General features: G+C 44.4%; 1 protein-coding gene across 1 annotated transcript in view; it reads right to left on the reverse strand.

The window, feature by feature from the left end:
• Positions 1 to 22,951, reverse strand: part of ACVRL1 (activin A receptor like type 1) — a 65,057-nt gene that overhangs the window by 20,024 nt on the left and 22,082 nt on the right. The window contains exons 2-8 of the mRNA XM_061615219.1: positions 20,466 to 20,537; positions 19,158 to 19,382; positions 17,252 to 17,469; positions 15,981 to 16,080; positions 12,553 to 12,699; positions 5,409 to 5,684; positions 3,514 to 3,711 (exon numbers count right to left, since the gene is read on the reverse strand). Coding sequence (XP_061471203.1) covers positions 3,514 to 3,711; positions 5,409 to 5,684; positions 12,553 to 12,699; positions 15,981 to 16,080; positions 17,252 to 17,469; positions 19,158 to 19,382; positions 20,466 to 20,532 — 1,231 coding nt within the window. The 5' untranslated portion in view covers positions 20,533 to 20,537. The remainder of the gene's footprint in view (positions 1 to 3,513; positions 3,712 to 5,408; positions 5,685 to 12,552; positions 12,700 to 15,980; positions 16,081 to 17,251; positions 17,470 to 19,157; positions 19,383 to 20,465; positions 20,538 to 22,951) is intronic.

Raw genomic sequence — 22,951 nt, forward strand, 5'->3', positions numbered from 1 at the left:
CTTGTGAAATTATCACTTTCCTAACTACAAAAATTCTGATAAGAAAGGTGATGGAAAATTGCACTGGAAAATGAAGGATTACAACCATCAGCTGGCCATGTTGTATAGCCTCCCCACAAACATATCCAGATGAATGCTGAATAAGCAGGTGACATCCTGTAACCTTAGTGCATGTTTTGTGCAAGCATATCAGTGTGGATGCTAATAAACAGCCAGTCTGAAAGCTGCCCTAGTGAGCTTCATGCCTAGGTGGGGATCTGAATTCAGATCTCCCTGGTCCAACTCTCTCACCTCTACCACACTGACTCTTGTTTAGCATTCTTACTGTGTTATTTACAGCAGGGATCCAATGATGGCATTCAAGAGGCAGCTGGACAGCCATCTGTCGGGAATGCTTTGATTTGGATTCCTGCATTGAGCAGGGGGTTGGATTTGATGGCCTTATAGGGCCCTTCCAACTCTACTATTCTATGATTCTATGATCCAATACACACTGACTGAATGCTTTTGATACCTGAAAATGCACTATGCAGGGGCACCCTTACTATTTTACTCTCAGGATGTTATTGGCGTAAATACTAACTTGTTGTTGGAAAGTGCACTAGATTTGCCCAGTCTGCATCACTCTATGCAGAACAGAGAACCTGTACACACTGCAGAACAGTATAAGGCAGCTTCCTATGGTCCTATACATAGTACTGTTTTCACACTACATAGTAGCATAGCTGTGATCATTTTTGGGCCTCTACCGTAAATGTATGTTATAAGTGCACGAGGGAAAAATAGGGCAAGAAGCAACTCTGAAAGGCCTCTGCATCTTTATGGAGCAGGAATAGCTTTGCTGCTATCCCCCTGCTGGATTGGCCAGAGGATAGTAGAAGTTCCATGGAGGTGGACAGTTGCCAGACTGAGCTGTGATGCTGCTTGTTTCCTAATCAGAGCTGAACAAACAAAGTGCTGATTGAGTCTAATGGTCCCTTTAATCAGTAAGCCAGGCGCTGACACTAGATTACAGTGTTTATAATTTACAGCTAATCATTTGTGTGGAAAAGAAAAATAAAAAACCCTCCATCCAACTAGATTAGTCAAAAGCATTCACATTAACAAGCCTGATTAGTGATTATTTCTGCACAGGGAGCCAAATGCAAGGGAGATGGTGGTATACGGGCTGGCCCAGTTCCTTTCCCTGTTCCCCCAGTTGCAGCTGCTATTGTAAATCCTAAATGGACAGTTTACCCAGCTGCTGTGTTAGATGTTACAAAAGGGGTGGGGAACTGGATCCTTATCTCCCTCACCCGTCCACCAGGTGGGCCAAGTTTGACAGGTGGGTAGGGTCACCCACCTGTCTGTCAGATGATGCCACAATGACATTGGGTGTTTCATTTTGAAACCAAACCGTGAGAACAAAGACACAGCTTGCAAAGCTCCAACGATCAGCTGATCATTGGAGCTTACAAAGCCAGGGACACATTGTTCCACGTGACCCAACGATCTGCTGATTGGGGTTGAGAAGCCCCGTGCACAGGGCCGGATTAAGCTGAGGAGGGCCCCTAGGCTGATTGGTGTTTGGGCCTCCCTATCCCCATGCTTCACCTACCTTTCAGTTGTTTTTTGCGGCGTGCGCAGGTTTGCCATCAATAAAGATGGCGACTGAGGTTTCCCTAAGAAGCTGAAGCCTCTCCTGCCATCTTTGTAGATGGCAGCAACGCGTGCATATAGCACGCATGCATGCCATCAGCCAAGATGGCGGCAGAGGCTTCAGCCCCTTAAGGAAACCTTGGCTGCCATCTTTATTGATGGCAAATCTGCGCATTGCAAATAGCAATGGAAAGGTAGGTAAAGCGGGGGAATAGCGGGGGGATGGTGGTCCGCGGATGCTTCTGTGGATCGTGGAAGGAGAGCGGAGGGCCCCCTGTAGCTCCAGGGGCCCTCAGGCCAGTGCCCCACGGGCTCCCAAGAGCTCCAGGCCCCTAGGCTTCAGCCTACTAAGCCTAATGGATAATCTGGCCCTGCCCATGTACAGCACTTCTAAAGACCTGACAATCAGCTGATCACTGGAGCTTGTGAACCCAGGAGCACGGGACTTTGCACAGGGCTTTGCAGGTGCTGCCAAGTTTGGTGGTGGCTGCAGATCCCCTTTCAACCCAGCCCAATCTTTACCTGCCCCAAACCTGACTTCATATATATCAGGTGTAGGGCAGGCGGACATGGCTTGGCTTCTGCAAAACACTCTTATGGGCTAAATGAGGAGGCCTGGAGAGCCTAATAAGGATCACAGGCTGGAGGTTTGCCACTGCTGTGGTATAGACTTCCCTTCAGAGATGGGGAACCGTGGCCCTCAAGATGTTTGGGGACAACAACTCCTATCGTCCCTGACCATTGGAGTCCAACAACATCTGGAGTGCAATGGATTCTCCATCCTGCTTCAAAAGACCCAGTGAGATAAAACTCAAATGTCTTCTAAGGCTGCTTTCAGGCATGGCATTTAGCGTATTATTCACATGATGTCTGAGTGCACAGTAGTTGCAGGGAAAGCACTTTGAAGCCTCTTTTGGCTCTCAATCTGTGGTGAGTTGGTTATGAGCCTCCGCTGTATGACAGGCTCCAGCTTTTGGTATACTATTGCAAACACTGCCTTTCATAAGAAGACCCCTGCTGGATCAGTTCAAAGGCCCATCTAGTCCAGTACTGTATCCTGTTTTAACAGTGTCCAACCGGATGTCTACGGGATGCCTGAAAGCAGGACCGGAATGTAATAGCACTCTCCCCACTTGTAATTCATAGCAACTGATATTCAGAAGCATTAGGGGTAGAACAAAGCCATCATGGTTATGTTATGATGTTGTGCCCAAAACTGAATCCTGCATGAAATAGCAGAATGAACACAACCATCTTGCTACGAGATGGAGCCAACATGGACAGATTTTCCTGTAGCCCCCACCCCCTTATATCCAAACTAGGGCATAATGGGGAACAGCTACTATTCACGATAGTTAAATGGAACCTCAGTATTTGTAGGCAGTCTATCTTTGGATACTAGAGGCTGGAGGACAAGCAATACCAGAGGGCTGTTGTTTTCATGCCCTGCATGTGGGCTTCCCCTAGCTATCAGTTGTCTGCTGTTGGAAACTAGATGATCTAGTCCAGTACTGTGCTTTCCAGTCTACAGCTCCCATTATCCCTGGCCACTAGCCATAGTTGCTAAGGCTGTTGGGAATTGGAGGCCAACATCATTTGGAGGGCACCACGTTAGCTACCCCTGCTGTAGTCCAACAACATGTGAATGCCCACGAATTCCCCATCCCTGGGCTATGAGGTCAGAAGTCAGCATGGACAATAAATATTATGGGTATCATAAAAACAGTGGGATTGAAAAACCAACCTGATTATTCAGAGCAGAATCTCTGAATTCATGTTTTATGACCATTTGAATCATGTTGTTGTAGAGCTACTGCCTAGATAGCTGCATTTTCAACATACATTTTGCGTGTGTTTTCCATTCACACCCCTTACCATTAATGACTGTTCTCCGGGCTATCTCCCAGAGGACAAGGCCAAATGCCCATATATCAGTCTGCTTGAAGGATTCAAAGCAATCCATACGAATCTGTTCATCTAAAACCTCCGGAGCCATATAACGTTTGGTGCCCACTCGTGGGTTGTTCCCAATGTCCAAGTAGTCGCTGCTCTGGGAATGCATGACTGCCAGACCTGAAAGGGAGCCACAATACCAGTGGTTAGGAGAATGTTGGTCTAGGACAGCAGACATCCATGAGTTGCTTCCTTGATGATAGCCAGATTCAACATCTGTGACATAGCCAGATTCAACATCCTATCAAGCGCCTCACGTATCTATGCCTGTTTCTCTGTGACATAGGAACAGTGGCACCACCCTGCCATCATATTGCTAAATATTGGAAGAGCTCACATTACTGGTAGAGAAAGAAGCATATAAGGAAAGCTGAATGGGGTGGGGGGAGGGAGTGTGGCCCTTCAGATGTTTTGGATGACAAATCCTATTGTCCCTGACCATTGGTCTTCCTGGCTGGGGCTGATGGGAATTGGAGTCCAGCAACATGTGGAGGGCCACAGGTTCCCCATCCCCGGTTTAGAGGATGGCATGACTTTTGTGGTGTTCATGATGTGAACTTTATCCCATCTGTACTGGAATTGTTTTTAAGACTGTTTCAAGATTTTTTAAAGAAGTTTTAAGATGTTTGGTTTTTAGGATATTTTTAGTATTTTATAACTTGTTTGGCACCCTGGGCTTCTTTTGGAACGAAGGGCAGGATATAAATTTAAATACTTCTGCTACTACTGGGGAGCATGAGGCTGCAGGTATGGCTTGGTGTGTTGGATGAAGACTGCATGGTGGAGTTGAAGGGACTTAGATGATTGTCCAGTATATATGGGCCACATGGGCCACAACCTCAGCCTGTGCTTGTTTCTCACCTGCCCTTGGCCATCTACAGTGCAGATTGAGAAACCAAGAAGATCCCCACTTTTGGTGGCGGCGGCAAGGGCATGCACTGCCCTTAAATTTTCTGCTTTATACAAAACTAACTAGAGATAAGGATAGCAGGGGTCTTCAATAAAATATCATTGGGATTTTAAAGTAGATGGGTTTGGCTTACATTTTAGGATCTGACTGATTTCCTTTTTTGAGGTCAGAAAATAATTATTTCCCCTCCCCTTGAGTGAGATTGGTTAGTGATCTTAGTGTTATTTTGCCTTGTCTGATACGTGTTGCTTGGTTTACTTATAGGAGTTATCTGAAGCTGTAAGCACCTCTGATAATGCATCTGCTCCCTCTTCGGTACAGAAGTCAAACTAGATGTGGCACCATTCATGTGTGAATCTTAAAAAAGTAAATGGCAGGCACGTTCCCCGCAAACTGGACTAACAAAACTGCAGGAGGAAGACAAGTATGAATGTTCCTCTTGCCAGGGTCTTAATCTGGATCAGGGCCCCCACGTCTGCTTTTTACTTTTAAAATAAGTAACATAATTACTAATTGTGTGAATGGTGACATGTCTAGTTTGGCTGTTACACTTGTAGTGTGGATACAGCAGAGCCAGGGAGGCAGATATACTATTAGGCCAGCCTTCCCCAATCCGGTACCCTCCAGATGGTGCCGGATGCTATTCATCCCTGTCCATTGTCCATGCTAGCTGATGCTGATGGGTGCTGTAGTTGAGAGTTGTAGTCCAACAATATCTGAAAAGTGCTAGGATGGGGAATGCTATGTTAGATAATCATTTGGCACCCTTGAGAGTTAGAGATAGGGAACTTCCCCATGACATCCTTCCTCCCCTAGAAAGCTTCCACGTTTCAAGCAGAGGTGTACAGCATCAGCACTTCTGGTTTGCCAGGACGGCTTGCAAACTCAGCATCTGAAGTCTACTTACCCAGATCAGCAATGCAGCATTGTTTATTGTTCTTGACCAGGATGTTCCTGCTTTTCAGGTCTCGGTGAGCAATGGCTGGCTTCCCCTGGGTGCCAAAGATCTCCACGTGGAGGTGAACAAGCCCACAAATGATGGAGGTGGCCAGGCGCAGGCAGCTCTCCACATCCAGTGGTGTGCACTGCAGGTAGTCATAGAGGGAGCCATGCTCATGGTAGTGGGTGATCAACCACAGTTGTGTGCTTGAGTTCCTTGATGTCATGTCGGAGGCAATGAATCCTGTGGTTGGTGAAGGAGGACAGAGATCAGGAGCGGGCCACACACCCGGGCGTAATGATAAAGGTGTTTTAGAAATAAATACAGAACGGCTGTTCATTGGTCCTAAGGGAATGCTAGAAAGGGAAAGTGAGGAGCGGTGGTGGTGGTGGATTAATGGTGGTGGAGGAGAAAGGGAGAAAAACAGGAAAAAGTGAAGCGACAGGATAACTAGGATGGGATTGCAGACTAGAAGAAAAACCAGAGTTTGGAAGATTACTTTTAAAAAGTAATAAACTACAGTTACAGTTACGTGGCCCAAAAAAGTAGTAATTACTGTTACAATTACAATTGCTCTGAAAGCAACTGATTACTTTACTTTTTCTCAAAAGTAATCACTACAGTTACATTTCAGTTACTTAAAAAAAAACCTACAAGGTGCTGGCCTTGGCTGCTGCACATCTAAGTAGCCTAAAACATTAAAAATAAACACACACATACAGACATAGTAGAATAATTCTTTTTATCCATAAGATAGCAATGGTGGTCTCTCCACTGGTAAGGGAGGTGGGGAGGCAGAGGCCACTACTCAGATCTTTGCACGTCAAACCAAGTGCAGCCCCCCCCACTCAGCCAGCCAGCATAATCTCTCTCACTTAACCACCTCCCGGACTCTGCCCTGCCACCAACCAAGGGACATTCACCCAAGCAAACATTTTCCCCTCAGATGCAAAAAAGTTAAAATACTGCAAATGCAGCACAGTAGCCAGAGGGGGTGGTGGAGGCCACGTTGTGTGCCAAAAGCAAGTACACATACACACACACATGTTGTCATCTTTCACCTCCACATTTCTTTATCTCCATTCTGCTGCTGCCTCCTTCTCCTCCTTATCCATGTTCTTGCCCTCCGGCTCCTTTTTCCCGCCATTCCATTTTTTTAAACAATTGTTTTCTCCATTCCACCAGACTCACTCTCCACCTCCTCCCTTGTTGCCTCCTACCCATCCACAGACCATGACGATAATGAAAGTTAAAGAGGAAAGCACAAAAGCAGGACTACAGCTGAATGTCAAGAAGACTAAAATAATGACAACAGAAGATTTATGTAACTTTAAAGTTGACAATGAGGACATTGAACTTGTCAAGGATTATCAATACTTCAGCACAGTCATGGAGACAATAGTCAAGAAATCAGAAGAAGGCTCGGACTGGGGAGGGCAGCTGTGAGAGAACTAGAAAAGGTCCTCAAATGCAAAGATGTATCACTGAACACTAAAGTCAGGATCATTCAGACCATGGTATTCCCGATCTCTATGTATGGATGTGAAAGTTGGACAGTGAAAAAAGCAGATAAGAGAAAAATCAATTCCTTTGAAATGTGGTGTTGGAGGAGAGCTTTGCGCATACCATGGACTGCGAAAAAGACAAATAATTGGGTGTTAGAACAAATTAAACCAGAACTGTCACTAGAAGTTAAAATGATGAAACTGAGGTTATCATACTTTGGACACATAATGAGAAGACATGATTCACTAGAAAAGATAATAATGATGGGAAAAACAGAAGGGAGTAGAAAAAGAGGAAGACCAAACAAGAGATGGATTGATTCCATAAAGGAAGCCACGGACCTGAACTTACAAGATCTGAACAGGGTGGTTCATGACAGATGCTATTGGAGGTCGCTGATTCATAGGGTCACTATAAGTCATAATCAACTTGAAGGCCCATAACAACACTTAAGAGCAGAATATGTACAATACAACCAAGACATAGTTTGGTATGATCAGCATAGAAACATTTCTTCATTTTGTTACTTTTAAAACTACATCTACAAGCAAATAGTGTGTGTTTAGGATGGAGTTTATAGCAAGATTTATAATATGTTATTTTGATTTCGTAGAATATTTTGATTTATAATTCATTTAACTTTGAAATAGAATTATTTCTTTATAGTTTCTTATTGTTACTAAAATCTCAGAATTTCCAGAAGTACATAATGGGGTCTGAGAAAGCCTTCATTTTATCACTTGGGAAAATAATTTATTTTGATGAGGTTTTTGTTGCAGATATGTTAAAGAATATTCATATTTTGATATTCTTCTGCTGAATACTGATGATTTTGTTTCCTTGGCAAACAGAGATGGATGGATCAGTCTCTTTCCAGTCTGCATCAGTTCTGCATGTTCTCATCCATAGTCCATTCTGTCCTATTTCCACATTGATCCATGCAAAAATCCATATTTGAATTTGTATTTACCCACATATTTAAATATGTATTTTATCTCAGTGTATGCATTCAAGCATTTTTTATCCTAAAATGCTTTTTTAAAAGTTACACATTTTTGCATGGTTTTTTAACTTTGAGTTATACCACAAAATCTGGAGAAGAGCAAAATCCAAATAACTATTTCCAATACATGCCTTAGTGCAGGGGTCCCCAAACTGGTACCCATGAGCACCTTAATGCCCCTGAAAGCCTTCATTGGTGCCCCCAGAGGGAACCATAATCCCCAGGCTGCTTGATTTCATTTTTTTAAAAGTAAGTTTCTAGCATTTTTAGAACATGAGACAAAGCGTTCAGATAAGATTCTTCTCTGTTTTTGTGAGAAATCAGCCTGCTCTACAATGTTTTACTTTGCCCCCCCATCCCTGCGGGTGCCCATTTATTTGTGGGAGAGAGAGATGCACTTGGGAGAGGTAGAGATGGATGGATGTTCTCTGTGTGTGAGAGAGGTTGAGAGTATATATATGTGTGGTCTGAGAGGAAGAGATGTACTTGGGCTGAGAGAGAGGAATATGTGAACTCTCTCATATGTGCGTGTGCATGTGTGTGAGAGAGGGCGGCACGACGAGTGGGGGGGGTGAGCAGGATGTGGCGGCAGGATGAGCAGGGGTGGCAGGACGAGCAAAGGGGGCAGGCAAGCAGGCTGAGGAGCGGCAGGATGAGTGGGGGGCGGCGGCAGGGCAAGTGGGCCAGAAAGGACACACACACATCATGAGAAAATGTGTTGCAAAGCACTTTGATTAATTTCCCCTTCTGCAAGTTTATGCTGGTATTATTTCATCTACACAGCATGCTGCCAGTGCAAGAATGGAACACTTATCTCACTGCCCTAGACAGAAATCATTTATGGCACTGACAGTGGTATCTGCACTAGAAAACAATTATGTTTCTGTGTTTATACAATTAGCTCCAGTCCAAACCTGTCCCATCTTTACTGTGTAATATGTGTGTTTAGGATTGTAGACTAGGAGCATATAATGGCACAGGCTCTTTCCTAGAAAAAGGTTCCTACCACAGTAAGTGTGTTGGTGCCTTTAGTACCACAAAAATCTTTGTTGATTTTATTAGAGCTGTGTCATCCTATGATCATGTAGAATACACATTATTTTTGAGGGGCTGTGATGGAAAAATACATTTTTCAAAATTAATGACAAAAAGCATTCCTCCAGCAAATAATCTCTATTGATATTCCTATTAGATGAAGTAAGGACAGGACTGTGAAGAATGGAGATGGGTTTGAGGTTGACAATTCTGTCATATTTATATATCTGTATGTGTGTATATGCACACACAGCTTTTTGTTTGTTTGCTAAAAATGAGGTGCCGATATTTACACCTTGGTAAAAGTGCTAAAGGTGCCAGCACCAAAAAAAAGGGAAGGAGAAGAGGCGACAGTACTGCATAATAGTACCATTACAAAAAAGATTACAAACAAACCCCGCATATATGAATGACACTGGCTTTTAACATTTCACCGAGATACCTCTTGATTTATTCTTATGTTTCTATTTATTGCCTAGATTTAATGTTGCATTTTATGGCTTGTATTTTCTTTTTAACATGATGTAATCACCCGTGGCCAAAACCATTTTTAAAAGACAGCATATACATTTTATAATAAAATAAAATATTTTAAAATAAGCATTCCTTATTTTGGTCTTTTATGTCTTCCCAGCACAAGTCAGCAACCTAAAAACATCCCTTATCTCAGAATACTGTTAGGCAGGACAGCTCAGATTTCAGGAGGGGGAAAAGAAAGAGCTGACCAAATCCATTTTTAACACTACCAGTACAGGTGGGCTTATGCACTGTACTCCTTGGGAGGAGTGGGCAGAGAAACACTTTCACGCAGCAACACCTACAAGGCCACTACAGTTTAAATAAAAGATTTCACCATTTCACTCGCACATGTGTGTTTGGCGACTGCGTGGAAGAGCCAATATTTTCATCATCTGATTGCGTCTTATTTCTTATGTTTGGTCTATTGTACTCATCAGTACACCTTCTGCAGGCTTCTCGCTTGAGACTTTCTCTCGGTGGGCAGTGGGGCGGGCCCTTGGGGAGAGCAAAGGGTTGGCTGACATCCAGACCACAGCAGTAAGAGCTGTGGTAACCAGGAGAGAAAAAAGGGAGGGAAAAAAAAAGAATAACGAGGCCCGTTGCCCCCGTTGAGGATGCTCTGCTGTTGTTGAGGTGAAGGGAGGTTTCGCTTCCAGCAGTCATAGCCGCCTCAGTCAGTTCACTCCTAACGAAAAGGAGGAGGGGCAACTGCTTAGGAAGTCACCACGGCCTCCGCACCTGTCTCTGAATGGCCTGCAGCTGACCACGCAGAGATACAGAGACAGGGAGGAGCAGGGCAATGACAAGGATGGCGAGTGGGTGTTGCCAGCACCAAGCACCCGGCTCATTCCCCCTCCTTCCATCCTCTCTCCTTCCTCAGTCGGCTGCCTCAGGGGAGTGTCTGCGCCACGTTGGTAGTGGGATCAGCGTGGCAAAAGAGGAGGAACAAAAGTATCAGGCTGGGAAACTGCGGACAGAGCCGTGACCTGTTTCACCGAGAGAGAGGCGTGCTCATGCTCTCTCGCACTCTCTCTCACACACACCTTTCTTGAGTCGTCACTGGCATAGCTGCTGAGAGCTTCTTTACCTCCCCATCTTGGTGGTTGTTTAGGGGTGCAGGAATAAAAGGAAATCTCTGCAGGAGGGGCTGGTGATGTGGAGGAGAGCTAGTGGCACAGCAAGCAGAGGGGGCAGCAGGGCAAGGGGGAGCAGGGCCAGCGGGCCGGAAACGGTAACACACACTCACCTCCATTCTGCTGCTGCTGCTGCCTTCCCCTTCTTCATCCTTGTCCTCCAGTGCTCTCCCCTTCCATGAGGGAAGAGCCACACTGCGCAGAAGCCCAGTGCGAGGCATATGTTTTTTGTCTACCAATCAAAGGAGCAGAAGACTCCCCCTTCTCCCCCCTCCCAAGTAATGTCCAATAGTAACGTCGGAAACATTACTGTTGCTGCTAAAAAGTAAAGAAATTACTAGTTGTTCTATTACTAAGAAAATGTAATGAAGTTACCCGCTCGTTCCTTTAAAAAGTAGTGAATTACAAGTAACTTGTTATTTGTAACGAGTTACTTCCAAGCTCTGAGAAAAACTATAGGGGGACATAAGTGAGATATGACTGTTAGTAGATCTTATGCTGTTGGACCCATAGTCCATGTTATTAAATACTCTGCTGTGATTAGCAGCAGGTTTCAAACTCAGTTCCCCATGGTTTCCTGCAGAGGCCTTTTCCAGGACTGCTAACTGTGACTGCACACAGACAGAAAGCAGGGATAAGCTAAAGGATATGTGGTGCATCAGGGATAGGTGAATCTTTCAGTTTCTCATTTTTCCAATCTTAGGTTGAGTAGTCCACAGTTCCACATCAATTTGGGATTTTGTTTTTAAAGTCCTCATAAAAATTCATCAGCATTTTAGAGCTAATTTCTCCCAATCTTCACATTTTTGCAAAGCAATTTCCCCTATTATAATGCAGTTTTGTAAGCTATTTTTATTTTATTTATTTTATTTATATCCAGCCCTTCCTCCAAGAAGGACCCCAGGGCAACAAACAAAAACACTAAAAGCACTTTAAAACATCTTAAAAAACAAAAGACTTTAAAACACATTAAAACAAAACATCTTTAAAAAATAACTTTAAAAACATCTTAAAAGGCAATTCCAGCACAGACACGGACTGGGATAAAGCCTTTTTCACTAATATATGCATTTTATGAACATTTTAGCATGATGTATGCATTTTTGTACACATTTCTAGGCTGGAGAACTGCATTGCAAAATTCAGAGAAGTGTGAATTCTGAAAGACGGCTGTGTTTTGCTTTGTATATTGTTTCAGAAAGTAGATGAATTAGGTAGGTTCGCCTTTAAATGCAAACTGAGTCTAATTTCTTCCCCATCCCTAATGTGAGGACATGCTTGAGAGGAACCCTATACTGCTGGCATACAAAATGGGTTGTCTTCTTGGGTTAAGTGCGTGGCTGTTAAGCAAGCATCACCAAGATCCAAGAAGTTACTTCACTGCTTTGGAGATTTGGATCTGTGAATATCAGGAAAACGAGGAAAATATCCAAAGTCTGCATAAAGGTTTACCTTTGTTCTTGGATCTGACGTGACGTATTCAGAACTTCTTCAGTTCTATCATAAGGTTCAAAACATTGTTCTTTAAAAGGGTTTCTGGCCGTGCAAAATATGGTAGAGTTTGTAGCTACTCTATTTTTAAAATGATTTTGTGTTGTGAAAAATGATAGTGGAAGAAGCTTATTTCATCCCAATATTTTATATATATTTTATTACAAGAAAAGCCCAGCATAGATCATTTCCAAGAATAAATATTTTATACTGCCTCTGACTATTTTCCCCTTGGTTTTTGCTGTTGACTAATACACCTCCCTCTGACTTTTGGTCTGGTAGTACCAAAGAGAAGTGTGAAGTAGATGGCTGTGTGTGTTGCCGGGGTATCAGACTATGTAGCAACAATTTGCCATATGGGGCTGTCATGGCATTGATGATTCTGTGCTGACGGTTCTGTAAGGATTGCACCATTTCTACTCACCTAAGATGTTGTCATGCCTCAGCAGCACTGTGTTGTAGATCTCCGTCTCACGGAACCATGACTGTTCATCACGGGAAGAGAAGATCTTGACTGCTACATTCTCCCCATGCCATGTACCACGCCACACCTCACCGTAGCGCCCTTTGCCTATTGGGGTAGCAATTTTCACATTAGGTTTTGCTTATCTGCATCTAGGTTCTCTTCCCTGAGCTGGTGCATGGCTCATAAATATACACTCAAGAATGTCAGCACAAATTCTTCCTATGCCACAGGCATGGATGACAAAGAATTGCCCCCCACAATCACCCCCCATAGCAAATCTTACCAGAGAGAGCACAAAGCAGGGACTTCTTAGCAGGACTCAAATGTGGGGAGAGGGGACTTTATGAAGGTCTCCCAAACTGACATGATTTATGGTGATATGCAGAATGGGCAACCTTTGTTGGGTTAAACAATTCAGACAACTCAGTCACCATGGGTACGGATCTCCCACAGGATGAAGACAATAACAGGCCACCTCCACAAGGTGTGGTCATGCCCAGGGCTGGATTATCCATTAGGCTTAGTAGGCTGGAGCCTAGGGGCCTGGAGCTCTTGGGGGCCCGTAAGGCACTGGCCCGAGGGCCCCTGGAGCTACAGAGGGCCCTCCGCTCTCCTTCCGCGATCCGCGGAAGCAGGACAGGAGCCACGGATCGCGGGACAAAAGCTTCTGGACCGCCCACCATCCCCCTGCTTCACTTACCTTTTTCTCCGCTGTTTTTTGTGGTTTGCCATCAATTAAGATGGCGGCCGAGGTTTCCCTAAGGGGCTGAAGCCTCTGCCGCCATCTTGGTTGATGGCACACATGCGTGCCTAAGAGGAGAAGGGCCCCCCAAACACCAATCAGCCTAGGGGTCCTCCTCAGCTTAATCCGACCCTGGTCATGCCAATTATCTTAACTACTAGCCCTGGTCTTGAAGCAAGAGATTTTACGTCATGATCTGAAAATTGGAGATGGGGGGAATCAATTATCGTGTAACTGGGGGTGGGGACAGACAGAAGGTTTAGGAGAATCCTTATTGCCTTCTGTGTACATGTAACTTTTCCTCAAACTGAGTTCTGAAAAACTGGTTCTGCAGGTTTGCAGTTTGGTCACTTTGTACAGTGGAAAAACCCAGCTGTGGAGAACACTGGGGTGCCACAGGGATCCATCCTCTCCCCGATGTTATTCAATGTCTATATAAAGCAGCTGGGAGACATCATCAGAAGATCTGGTCTGCAATACCATCAATATGCAGATGACACGCAGATTTACCTCTCATTCAAATCCTCCCCACTGGTGGCATCAGAATTGTTATCCAAGTGTCTGGAGTCGGTGGGGGAATGGATGGGCAGGAATAAGCTTAAGCTGAGTCCGGATAAAACTGAGGTTCTGTTGGTGGGTGATAAGGCAAAGCTGGGGATTACCAATTTGGTGCTCAATGGGGTACATCTGTCCCTGAGCGACCAGGTCTGGAGTTCGAGGGTCATCCTTCACTCCCAATTAACTATGGAGGCACAGGTGGCAGCCGTTAGTCGGGCGGCGCTTTATCAACTTCACCTCATACGAAGGATACGCCCTTACCTTCCGAGCCGTTTGCTCCCTTCGGTGGTGCATGCTCTGGTTCTGTCTCGTTTGGACTATTGTAATGCTCTATATGTGGGTCTTCCGCTGAAGACGGTCCGTAAGCTGCAGCTAGTGCAGAATGTGGCAGCTCGCCTGATTAAAGGCAGCCGCCACCAAGATCATATTACTCCAGTTCTCAGGGAGCTGCACTGGTTGCCGGTGGTCGCTCGGGCCAAATTTAAGGTTCTGACTTTAACCTTCAAGACCTTATTTGAAGCTGGCCCTCTCTACTTAAAGGAACGCCTCCATTCTCACCAGGGGCGCCGTCGAACAAGATCGTCCATGAATGGTTCACTCCTTATTCCCCCAACAAAAGCAGCTAGACTGGAGAGGACTAGGTCAAGAGCCTTCTCTGTAGTGGCTCCTTCGCTATGGAATGCCTTGCCAACTGACCTCCGCCAGGCCCCCTCCTTGCTGTGCTTTCGATGGGCCTTGAAGACTTGGATCTTCAACCAGGCTGGGGAGGGGGTTTAGGTTGTTAGATTGCAGTTCTAGGGGTGGTTTTAATTTTTCTGCTTATGTTTTTTATGGAATGTATTTGTATTTTATTGTATGTCACCCAGAGTGGCAGGATAACCCCTGCCAGATAGGCGTCTAACAAATTTAATAAATAAATTTAATAAATAAACACTTGCTGACTAGCTAGTAACTGTGATATCACTAACCCGCCTCTGCCCTGCAGTCCCTGGAAGAGTTTTCAACTATTTTTAAAACGTTGGCATTAAAAAGATATACACCTGAACACATAAACAAATAAAAAACAGGCAGACATCTGAAGCATGAAGTGAGGCAAGACTAACAGCCAAACCAGTGTTTTGACTCCTAGGTATGTTTTGTCATACAAATTGAAAATCTGAATTCACAATCTGTGTGATGAACATGCTGTGAGTGCTCTTTAAATATTAAATCGATTTCTCTTCTAAAGTTTCCTGTGGCTTATAGAGATGCCACCATTCTTTAAATTTGACTTTTGCCAGTGCCCATTTCCTTGTAGCAGATGGTTCCACGTTACCAATGAAACATAGCATGAAAAACATTTCCCGTAATAATCTTTGTTGATTGGTGCTGTTTATAGGGTAATGCTGGTGGGATGGTTGAGGGGAAAGGGGCTCCAGATGAGAATTGGTGGGAGAAGGGAAGGTTAACATTTGGGTGCTTCTGTGTACTTCAGTGAGGAGGGCTAAATCATTGGAATTCTAGGTTGTGGAAGAACTTGAGGATCATTCAGTTCTCACAACAGCTGATGCTTTGTCTCAAAATCTCCAGGGAAGAAGTCTCTTCTCATTGGGCAGGGCTTGAAGCCACTTGTATTGAGATCAGGGCAAATCAGCCATGGTGCTGGCTTAATCATTTTGTGTGATAGCTTGAGACCATAATATAAAAAGTATATTTAGTGAGGCAGCTCAGAGTTGGAGCTGAGTAGGCTTACGTGATATATCTGTGTCTGGACTGGACCACTTCAGACAGCAAGATGGATTCCAGATGTTTGAATCCATCCATAGACACAAATATTCCCTGCACATAATATGCACATATATGCAAATATTCCCTGCAGCCTGAGTGGTCAAGTCCAGACAGAGGTGTTACATGAGTCTGCCTATCATACAATTCAGTACACATACATCTGTATATTCCTGCAATTCCAGATAACACTGAGCTAAGGAATGGCTTGAGAGGCAGGAATTTATCAAAGAGCTGGGATATATAGTCCTCTTCTGCACATGCTAGATGATTTTCAATTTACAGTTACAATTTACACACTGTTCCCCCCATGCCCACTTACCGACACATTCAACTAGGCTGATCTGCCGAGCCACAGTTCTTTGGACGAGGAAGGGCAGCCCAGAGCCGCTTCCAGTGGTGCAATCGTCATTCAACAAGTTCTGAATACAATTTGAAACAAGTGATGAAGGGCAGATGAATAGCAAGTGAGACACACTTTGGAAAATGGCAAAAGTCTAACATCAATCTGCCAAGCCATATTTAATGCACTTTATCACACAATGGGAATCGTTTTGATGTAGCCTGCTTATCTGCCTTTCTATCCAGGCCTGTAGCCACCTTAAATGTTCAGGGAGGGGGGACAAAAAAAATGGGGGGGGAAAGAAAAAATCTGTAATAAATTTAATTATTTGTAAAACAAGCGGGGGAGGAAATTACGGAGGCAGGCTCCCCTAGCCCACTCACCCCCCCAGCTTTGGCAAACTCTACCCTCAAATGCTGATACCAAAGTCAATTCTTAAGGAAAGTTTAGTTGGATCTCATGGCCTCCTTCCTAGTGCAGAAGGACAGAGGTACTAAAGATGGGAGGGTGAGGCTAGGGTTGCCAGGTCCTTGGCCCAGGGTTGCCAGGTTCAATCCCTGAGACTGATCCTGTATCTTTAGGAAAAAAGAAAGTCAGCCAAGTGCAGGTGTTCTTGCAACCCTGTAATGGGAAAAACCACAAGGTGGAATTCTCCCTTCCCCCTGCATAACTTTTAAAGATACAGGATCAGTCTTAGGCCATGGACCAGGCACACCTCCAGCAAATGCTTTTGCTCTACTGTTGGAGGTCGACATGGGTGGAATGGCACAATCAGGGGGGAAAGGTAAGGGGAAATGTACACATTTGGTGAGCCCCTTCCTCAGTCTGTGGGCTTTGGCAGTAGGCAGCCAGCACGCTGAGCAGCTGGGTCCACCTTCTCACAATGTCCTGGAGCAAGATGATTTCAGGGGCATTGTGGGAAATTTACATGGTGGCTATTCACAGCCATAGCTGACACAGACCAGAGCACTAGACCAGAAATTTTATTTTAAAAGGAGGGGCCAGGGCAGACATCAGTGATGGGTCCTGCCGGAGTGTTATTTGCCCCTGGCAGCTGGCTAAGGGCCAGCTGGCGTGGTCTGAAGCACAACCAGGGAGCTCAAATGAAAGCAGCAGCCTCTTCCTGCTTCCTTCTGTAAGGTCTGTAGGGAAGCAGGAGCCAAAGAAAGCAGAGATGCTCAAGTTTCCTCAGGTCAATTTGCATTCCAAGGTAGGGTGAGACTGAGGTGCTATTCCTGACAACTACTTACTTCTAAAGTACTGTCACCAGCTATGGATGCCTTCAACATGAAATCCATGTCCTCCAGTTCATCAGACCCAAACAGCATTTGTCTCTGCCGGCTCTGGACCACCTTCCATACAAAGAGTCCCACCAATGCAGCAAGGACCAAAATAGCAAACAACGGAACCAGGATCATCAGGAGAAGGTTCTTAAGAGAAGGGCTCTCTTCTGACTGATTGCTTTCACCTGATTGGAAGGAAATGAAATCAAGCCACTTGGTTACTGTTGCGTTTCTGATGTTGATGAGTCTAGTAGGCCAGTTATGTGCTATTCTATTCATTCACACAAATGGTAACATAACTAAAAAAGGAGTCTAGATCCTTTGCTTATGGGAGCTAATAATCAAGATCTGGTTATTTAAACATATAGTTCCCTGTATCCCAAAGGTTTAGGTAGCCAAATAACAATAAATTGGTGAGAGGTGGCATTCGTATGGGTCACAAGGATTTTTAGAGTGAAGAAAAACAAGTTACAGAAAGAGCGCTCACAGCAGGTTCTTAATCTACTTTATGAGCCCAGCTTCTGCACTAAAATGAATGTATCTTACGAAAATCTGCAAGAGGTGATTCATACTTTTTCAAAGGCCGGTTGAAATGCAGGTTAAGAACATAAGCCATGCTGGATCAGACCTAAGGCCCATCTAGTCCAGCATCTTGTTTTCAAAGTGGATAGCCAGGTGCCTAACGGGAGCCTGTAAGCAGGACATGGACTCAGCAGCACGCTCTCCCACCTCCAATTCCCAGCAAGTGGTATTCCGGTACTGCCTCCAACAGTGGAGAGAGAACATAGCCATCATGGCTAGTAGCTGCTGATAGCCGTTTCCTTCATGTCTAATCCTCTTTTAAAGCCTCTAAGTTGGTGGCCATCATTGCCTCTTGTGGGAGCAAATTCCATAGTTTAACTTTCTTTTGTCTGTCCTGAATCTTCCAACATTCTGCTTCATTGGATGTCCACAAGTGGTGGCATTATATAAGGAAGAAAAACTGTTCTCTGTTCATTTTCTCCACACTTTGCATCATGTTATACACCTCTACCATGCTCCATCTCTCCTTACTCGTCGTTTTCCTAACCTTAAGAGTCCCAAATGTTGCAACCTTTCCTCATAGGATCATTTTGGTTGGCCTTCACTGAATCTTTTCTAGCGCTACAATATCCTTTTGGAGATGTGGTGACCAGAACTGTGCACAGTATTTCAAGTGTGGCCTCACCATAGATTTAACACAACAGCAATAAGAAGAGCCTGCTGGATCAGGCCAGCGTCCCATCTAGTGCAGCATCCTGTTCCCACTGTGGCCAATCAGTGGCCAATTTGCACAATGGCATTTTGATATTGCCAGTTTTGTTTTCAGTCCCTTTCCTAACAACCCCAACACGGAGTTTGCCTTTTTCACAGCTGCCGCACACTGCTCAGAGGGCTGATGCAAGAGATTGCGCAGCCTGAGCCGCTGCCACCACTCCTCCTCATCTCCTTCCATTGCTCCTTCTCTTCATGATGGTGGTAGTACCCTCTTCCCCTCCCAGCTGACTTGGGGGGAGCTTTCCCACTTCCCTTTGCATCTGCCTTAGTGGTGTCAGCATTGGCAAGGCACTCTGCCTCCTCCCTCCCTGCTTTGCTCTAGGAAGGATCAAGGGGATCAGAACAGGGCGCTCTGGGTGGGGTGGCTGTGAATGCGCCTGCGTGGCGCTGGCTGCTGTGACAGTTAATGATGCCTAAAACTAGGTGGAGGAGATTTTAATGTCACCGTATCATTTTGAGCCTTGTTGATGACAGCTGCCGTGGCTGGCCAAAAACAAACCCATACACACTTAGGACAATACAGTGGACACGCTGAAGGTACTTAAGGCAAGTGTGAGCCCAGTAATAAATACCATACCTGGCAACTGGATGGCGAGATTCCGATTACACATGTTGGACCAGCAGCATTTCATGCCATACTTTTCTGTGAAGGAGCCCCAACAGAGCTCAGAGTCAGCTTTCAGACATCCTTTCTTGTGGATAATTTCTCTATCCTCCTGATGTCTGCTAACAAAACACAGCTTCCCTGAACAAATGAGGTTTTTTTCACAGTCTGTATGCTCGCAAACACAGGTCAGATTACCTGTAGGGAGACAAAGGAGGACAGCATTTTCCCCTGACATTTCCCCCTTGGTTTCCCCCCAATAGGGCTGGTGGAGAAATTCAGTTTGCAACCTGCCCAATTCACACTTTCTGAAACAATATGCAAACTGAAACACTGTTATCCTTTGAAAGTCACACTTCTCCAAATGCTGTGATGCAGGTCTCCAACCCAATAATGTGCATAGTAGCAGAAAGTGTATGTAAAAAAGCATATAATTGTGAAAGCAACATATAAAAATGCATTACATTAGGGAGAATTGCTTACACAAATGTGTATATAAGGAGAAATTTGCACTAAAGGGTGACAAATTTTCATGAGGATTTCTTTAAAAAAACGCTGATGTAAATGTTGAGAACTGAACTCAAGACTGGAAAAATGAGAAACTGAAATGGACAGATTTGTCTGTCTCTACTATCCAACCTCCTAGCCCAGGTGAACAATGTCATAGCCATGATATACTCAGTATCAAAACTGCAGGGAAAACATGTTTATTAGGATAAATTAATTCTAAAATGCTGATAAATGTTCATGATTCATCTATTCATCAGATGGTTAAACTTTTCATAGGTATAGAGGCAAGCATGATCATTTGCTGATCCAGCTGTTGTTAAAGAAACAGGAACAAATTGAGAAAGATCCCTCATACTGTAGATGCTCTTCTAGGGATCAACCTATGCATTATGTTAAATTTCCAGCTCCTATATAACCTCCCAGTTTCAGCTGCTTCATTACTGTAGCCATAACTCCAAGCTCCAGCCTTCCTGAAGTGGAGAAATGGAGAATTAGCTAATGAGGGAGTTGGGCCAAAGGCTTGATGGAAATGCCAGGGTTTGAGGAGGGCTTTGAATGATGTAAGAGAGGTGGCATCACAGAAATGTTCCAAGCATACAGGGCAGCAAGGGAGAAAGGTCAGAGTCATTTGAGGGAGTGGGAGATCTTCAGACATCGGAGGGTGGTGGAGCTGGATGACATTAATATCATTGTTCCCTAATATGTCTTTGCTCCAAATGACATCATTCTGCAGAGACCCTTGTACTGATCCTGCCCCCAAACATTTCTTACCAGCTGTAATGTTTCTTGGGAGGCTCAGGAGTGCCAAAAAAAGGCCAGCGATGACTCCTTGCAGCATTTTCTCTGCAGAAAAGGGCAGAATGAGTTAGAAGCAGGATTCTAATATGCACTTTTCAAACTCGCAGGATAACAGTATTTATCTTACTAAAGATTTGCAGCATGCATATTCATATATTTGCATATTTCTAAAATGTATTTAAAAAGAGTCTGCAAAGAATCATGTGAATCATGTGAAAAGAAAGGAAAACATTCACAGCATAGATAGGACAAAGGTCTTTACCAAGGAGATAAAATAACACACTCAGGCTGTGGGCACACTAGTCACTTCAAAAGCAACAAGAATGGTTTTTCTGGCTGCATTTTGAAGTGATTATGTCCTCGGCTAGACACACCTCTCTTTCCCACTGCTGACTTCAGATCTCTCAGAACTGCCCACAGCAAAGTGTTGGGCCAATCACTGTCACTGCCTGAGCCTACAGCAAAGTGTTTCCATTGGCCACACTTGGAGGGGCAATGGGTTGTTCTACCAATCAGTTGTGAAATCTGTCTGAAGGGGAATTAAAAAAAACACAACGCACTGGAGCTGATTTGACCAGGTTTTAGAGTAAAAAGGGGCAGGGTTTGACTAGTGTGCCCCCATTTTCAGAAAACAGAGGTGGAGACGCCCTGACACTGACACAACAGTAAGCATGTCTCTATCCTCAGTTGTTTGGATCATCTCACCAAATTGCATCTCTGCAAATGACCATGGGCTTTTGGCACAGCATCACTCAGCATGCTGGGGGTTAGTTTTCTGACAGCTCTGCTGCCATTTTATTTCCCCCCCTAATTTGGGATACGAAACATTCTATAAGCACAACAGAGTGGGGCAAAGATTCAGTATCCTTTCATGTGCAGGGTAGAATACAGAGATTTGGGTGGCACCTTCTGAATAATCAAGGACATAGATAGCTGAGTTTGTGTTGAGTATGCAGACCGTATGGGGCCTTCCGTTCCTGGTGTGAAGGTTGCAGATGTCACATGTCATCTAAATAACCTGGTAGATGGAACTGGGGAAGAGTCTGGTAGTTGTGGTGCATGTTGGTACCAACGATGCAGGGAAATGAAATTATGCAGTTCTGGAAGTAAAATGTAGGTTGCTAGGAAAAGGGTTGAAATATGAGTCCTTCCAGAAAGCTTTCTCTGAAATGCTACCCATTCCACATGCAGGGTCAGCAAGAGAGGCACAGTTGTGTAGTCTCAATGAGTGGATGTGACCATGGGGTTGGGAGGAGGGGTGTGAATTTGTGAGGCACTGGCGAACATTTTGGGACTAGTCAGGCTTGTACAAGAACAAGATGGACAAGAACCAGAATGGAACCAAACTGTTGGCACTTAAAATAAAATACAAAAAGGTGGCAGAGGAGCTTTTAAATGGAAGCTGACAGGAGCTGAGAAGCATCTGGTTTGGAACAAGTCATCCCTAAGAGAAGAGGGTGAAAATGTTTATGGTAGTCCAAATGAGAGAGGGAAGTACTAGACAGTTAAATGCCATTCAAAGAGGCTGAAGCACCATAGAGTAAAACAAATGTGCCAGAGACATCTGGGAAGGAAGACCATGCATAGGTGTTCATGTGCTAATACCAGAAACCTCCAAGCAAAGATGTGTAAGCTCAGTGGCGTCACTAGGGTTGGTGTCACCTGGTGCAGTAACTCATGGTGTCACCCCCATGGACCTCCTCCCGTATCAGACCATACAGAATCCTTAGTAATGTTTTTTGTACTAATGTTACTCGTAAATCGTAATTCCCGTATATCACTGAATGTAATGGCAATAGTAGTGACATAAACAACTAGCAAAATTAAAATTACACCTTTACATTACAATATCATACGCACAGCTCAAATTCTTGCTCTTATTACTAATGGGAGTTAATTATCTTGCATATGCCCATAGTACATTTTCAGATACTTTCAGACCCTCAGCAATTTTCAAGTGGTCTATGTAGAAGAAAGGTTTGGGAACCCCTGGAATAAGACACCTGCTTATGTCCCTATGCTGCTCTCACCCCTCATTTAGGTGCCTGGGATGCATGCGTGTGGACACACCTCCTCACAATTATGGAAAGTGATTCTTAATAATAAGTCTCCAGACACAAAGTTACATAGGTATTTATCAGTTGTTTAGTAGAAAATTCAGAGCTGCAGGGTCCCTTCATGATAGTTACAGCCATGTACACCCTTTTTTGCTCCTGGATTAAGAATGAGATCTTTGTTAATGCATTCTCTCACAACAACAAACATCTCTAGGAGCCAATCAGCATGAAAGTGGAGAGCGTTAGCAACTGAGAAGAGTCTTCTCAGTGGCTGACTCACCTCCTTTCACTCTGATTGGCTCCAATCTGCAGAAAAGGCAATGAACCATATTAGAAGACTCTTCTCAGTGACTAACACACTCCCTTTTCATGCTGACTGTAGGATGCTTGGAGACATAGAGA

Source organism: Rhineura floridana, chromosome 3 (genome assembly GCF_030035675.1).
Source record: "Rhineura floridana isolate rRhiFlo1 chromosome 3, rRhiFlo1.hap2, whole genome shotgun sequence".
NCBI classification, from domain to species: domain Eukaryota; kingdom Metazoa; phylum Chordata; class Lepidosauria; order Squamata; family Rhineuridae; genus Rhineura; species Rhineura floridana.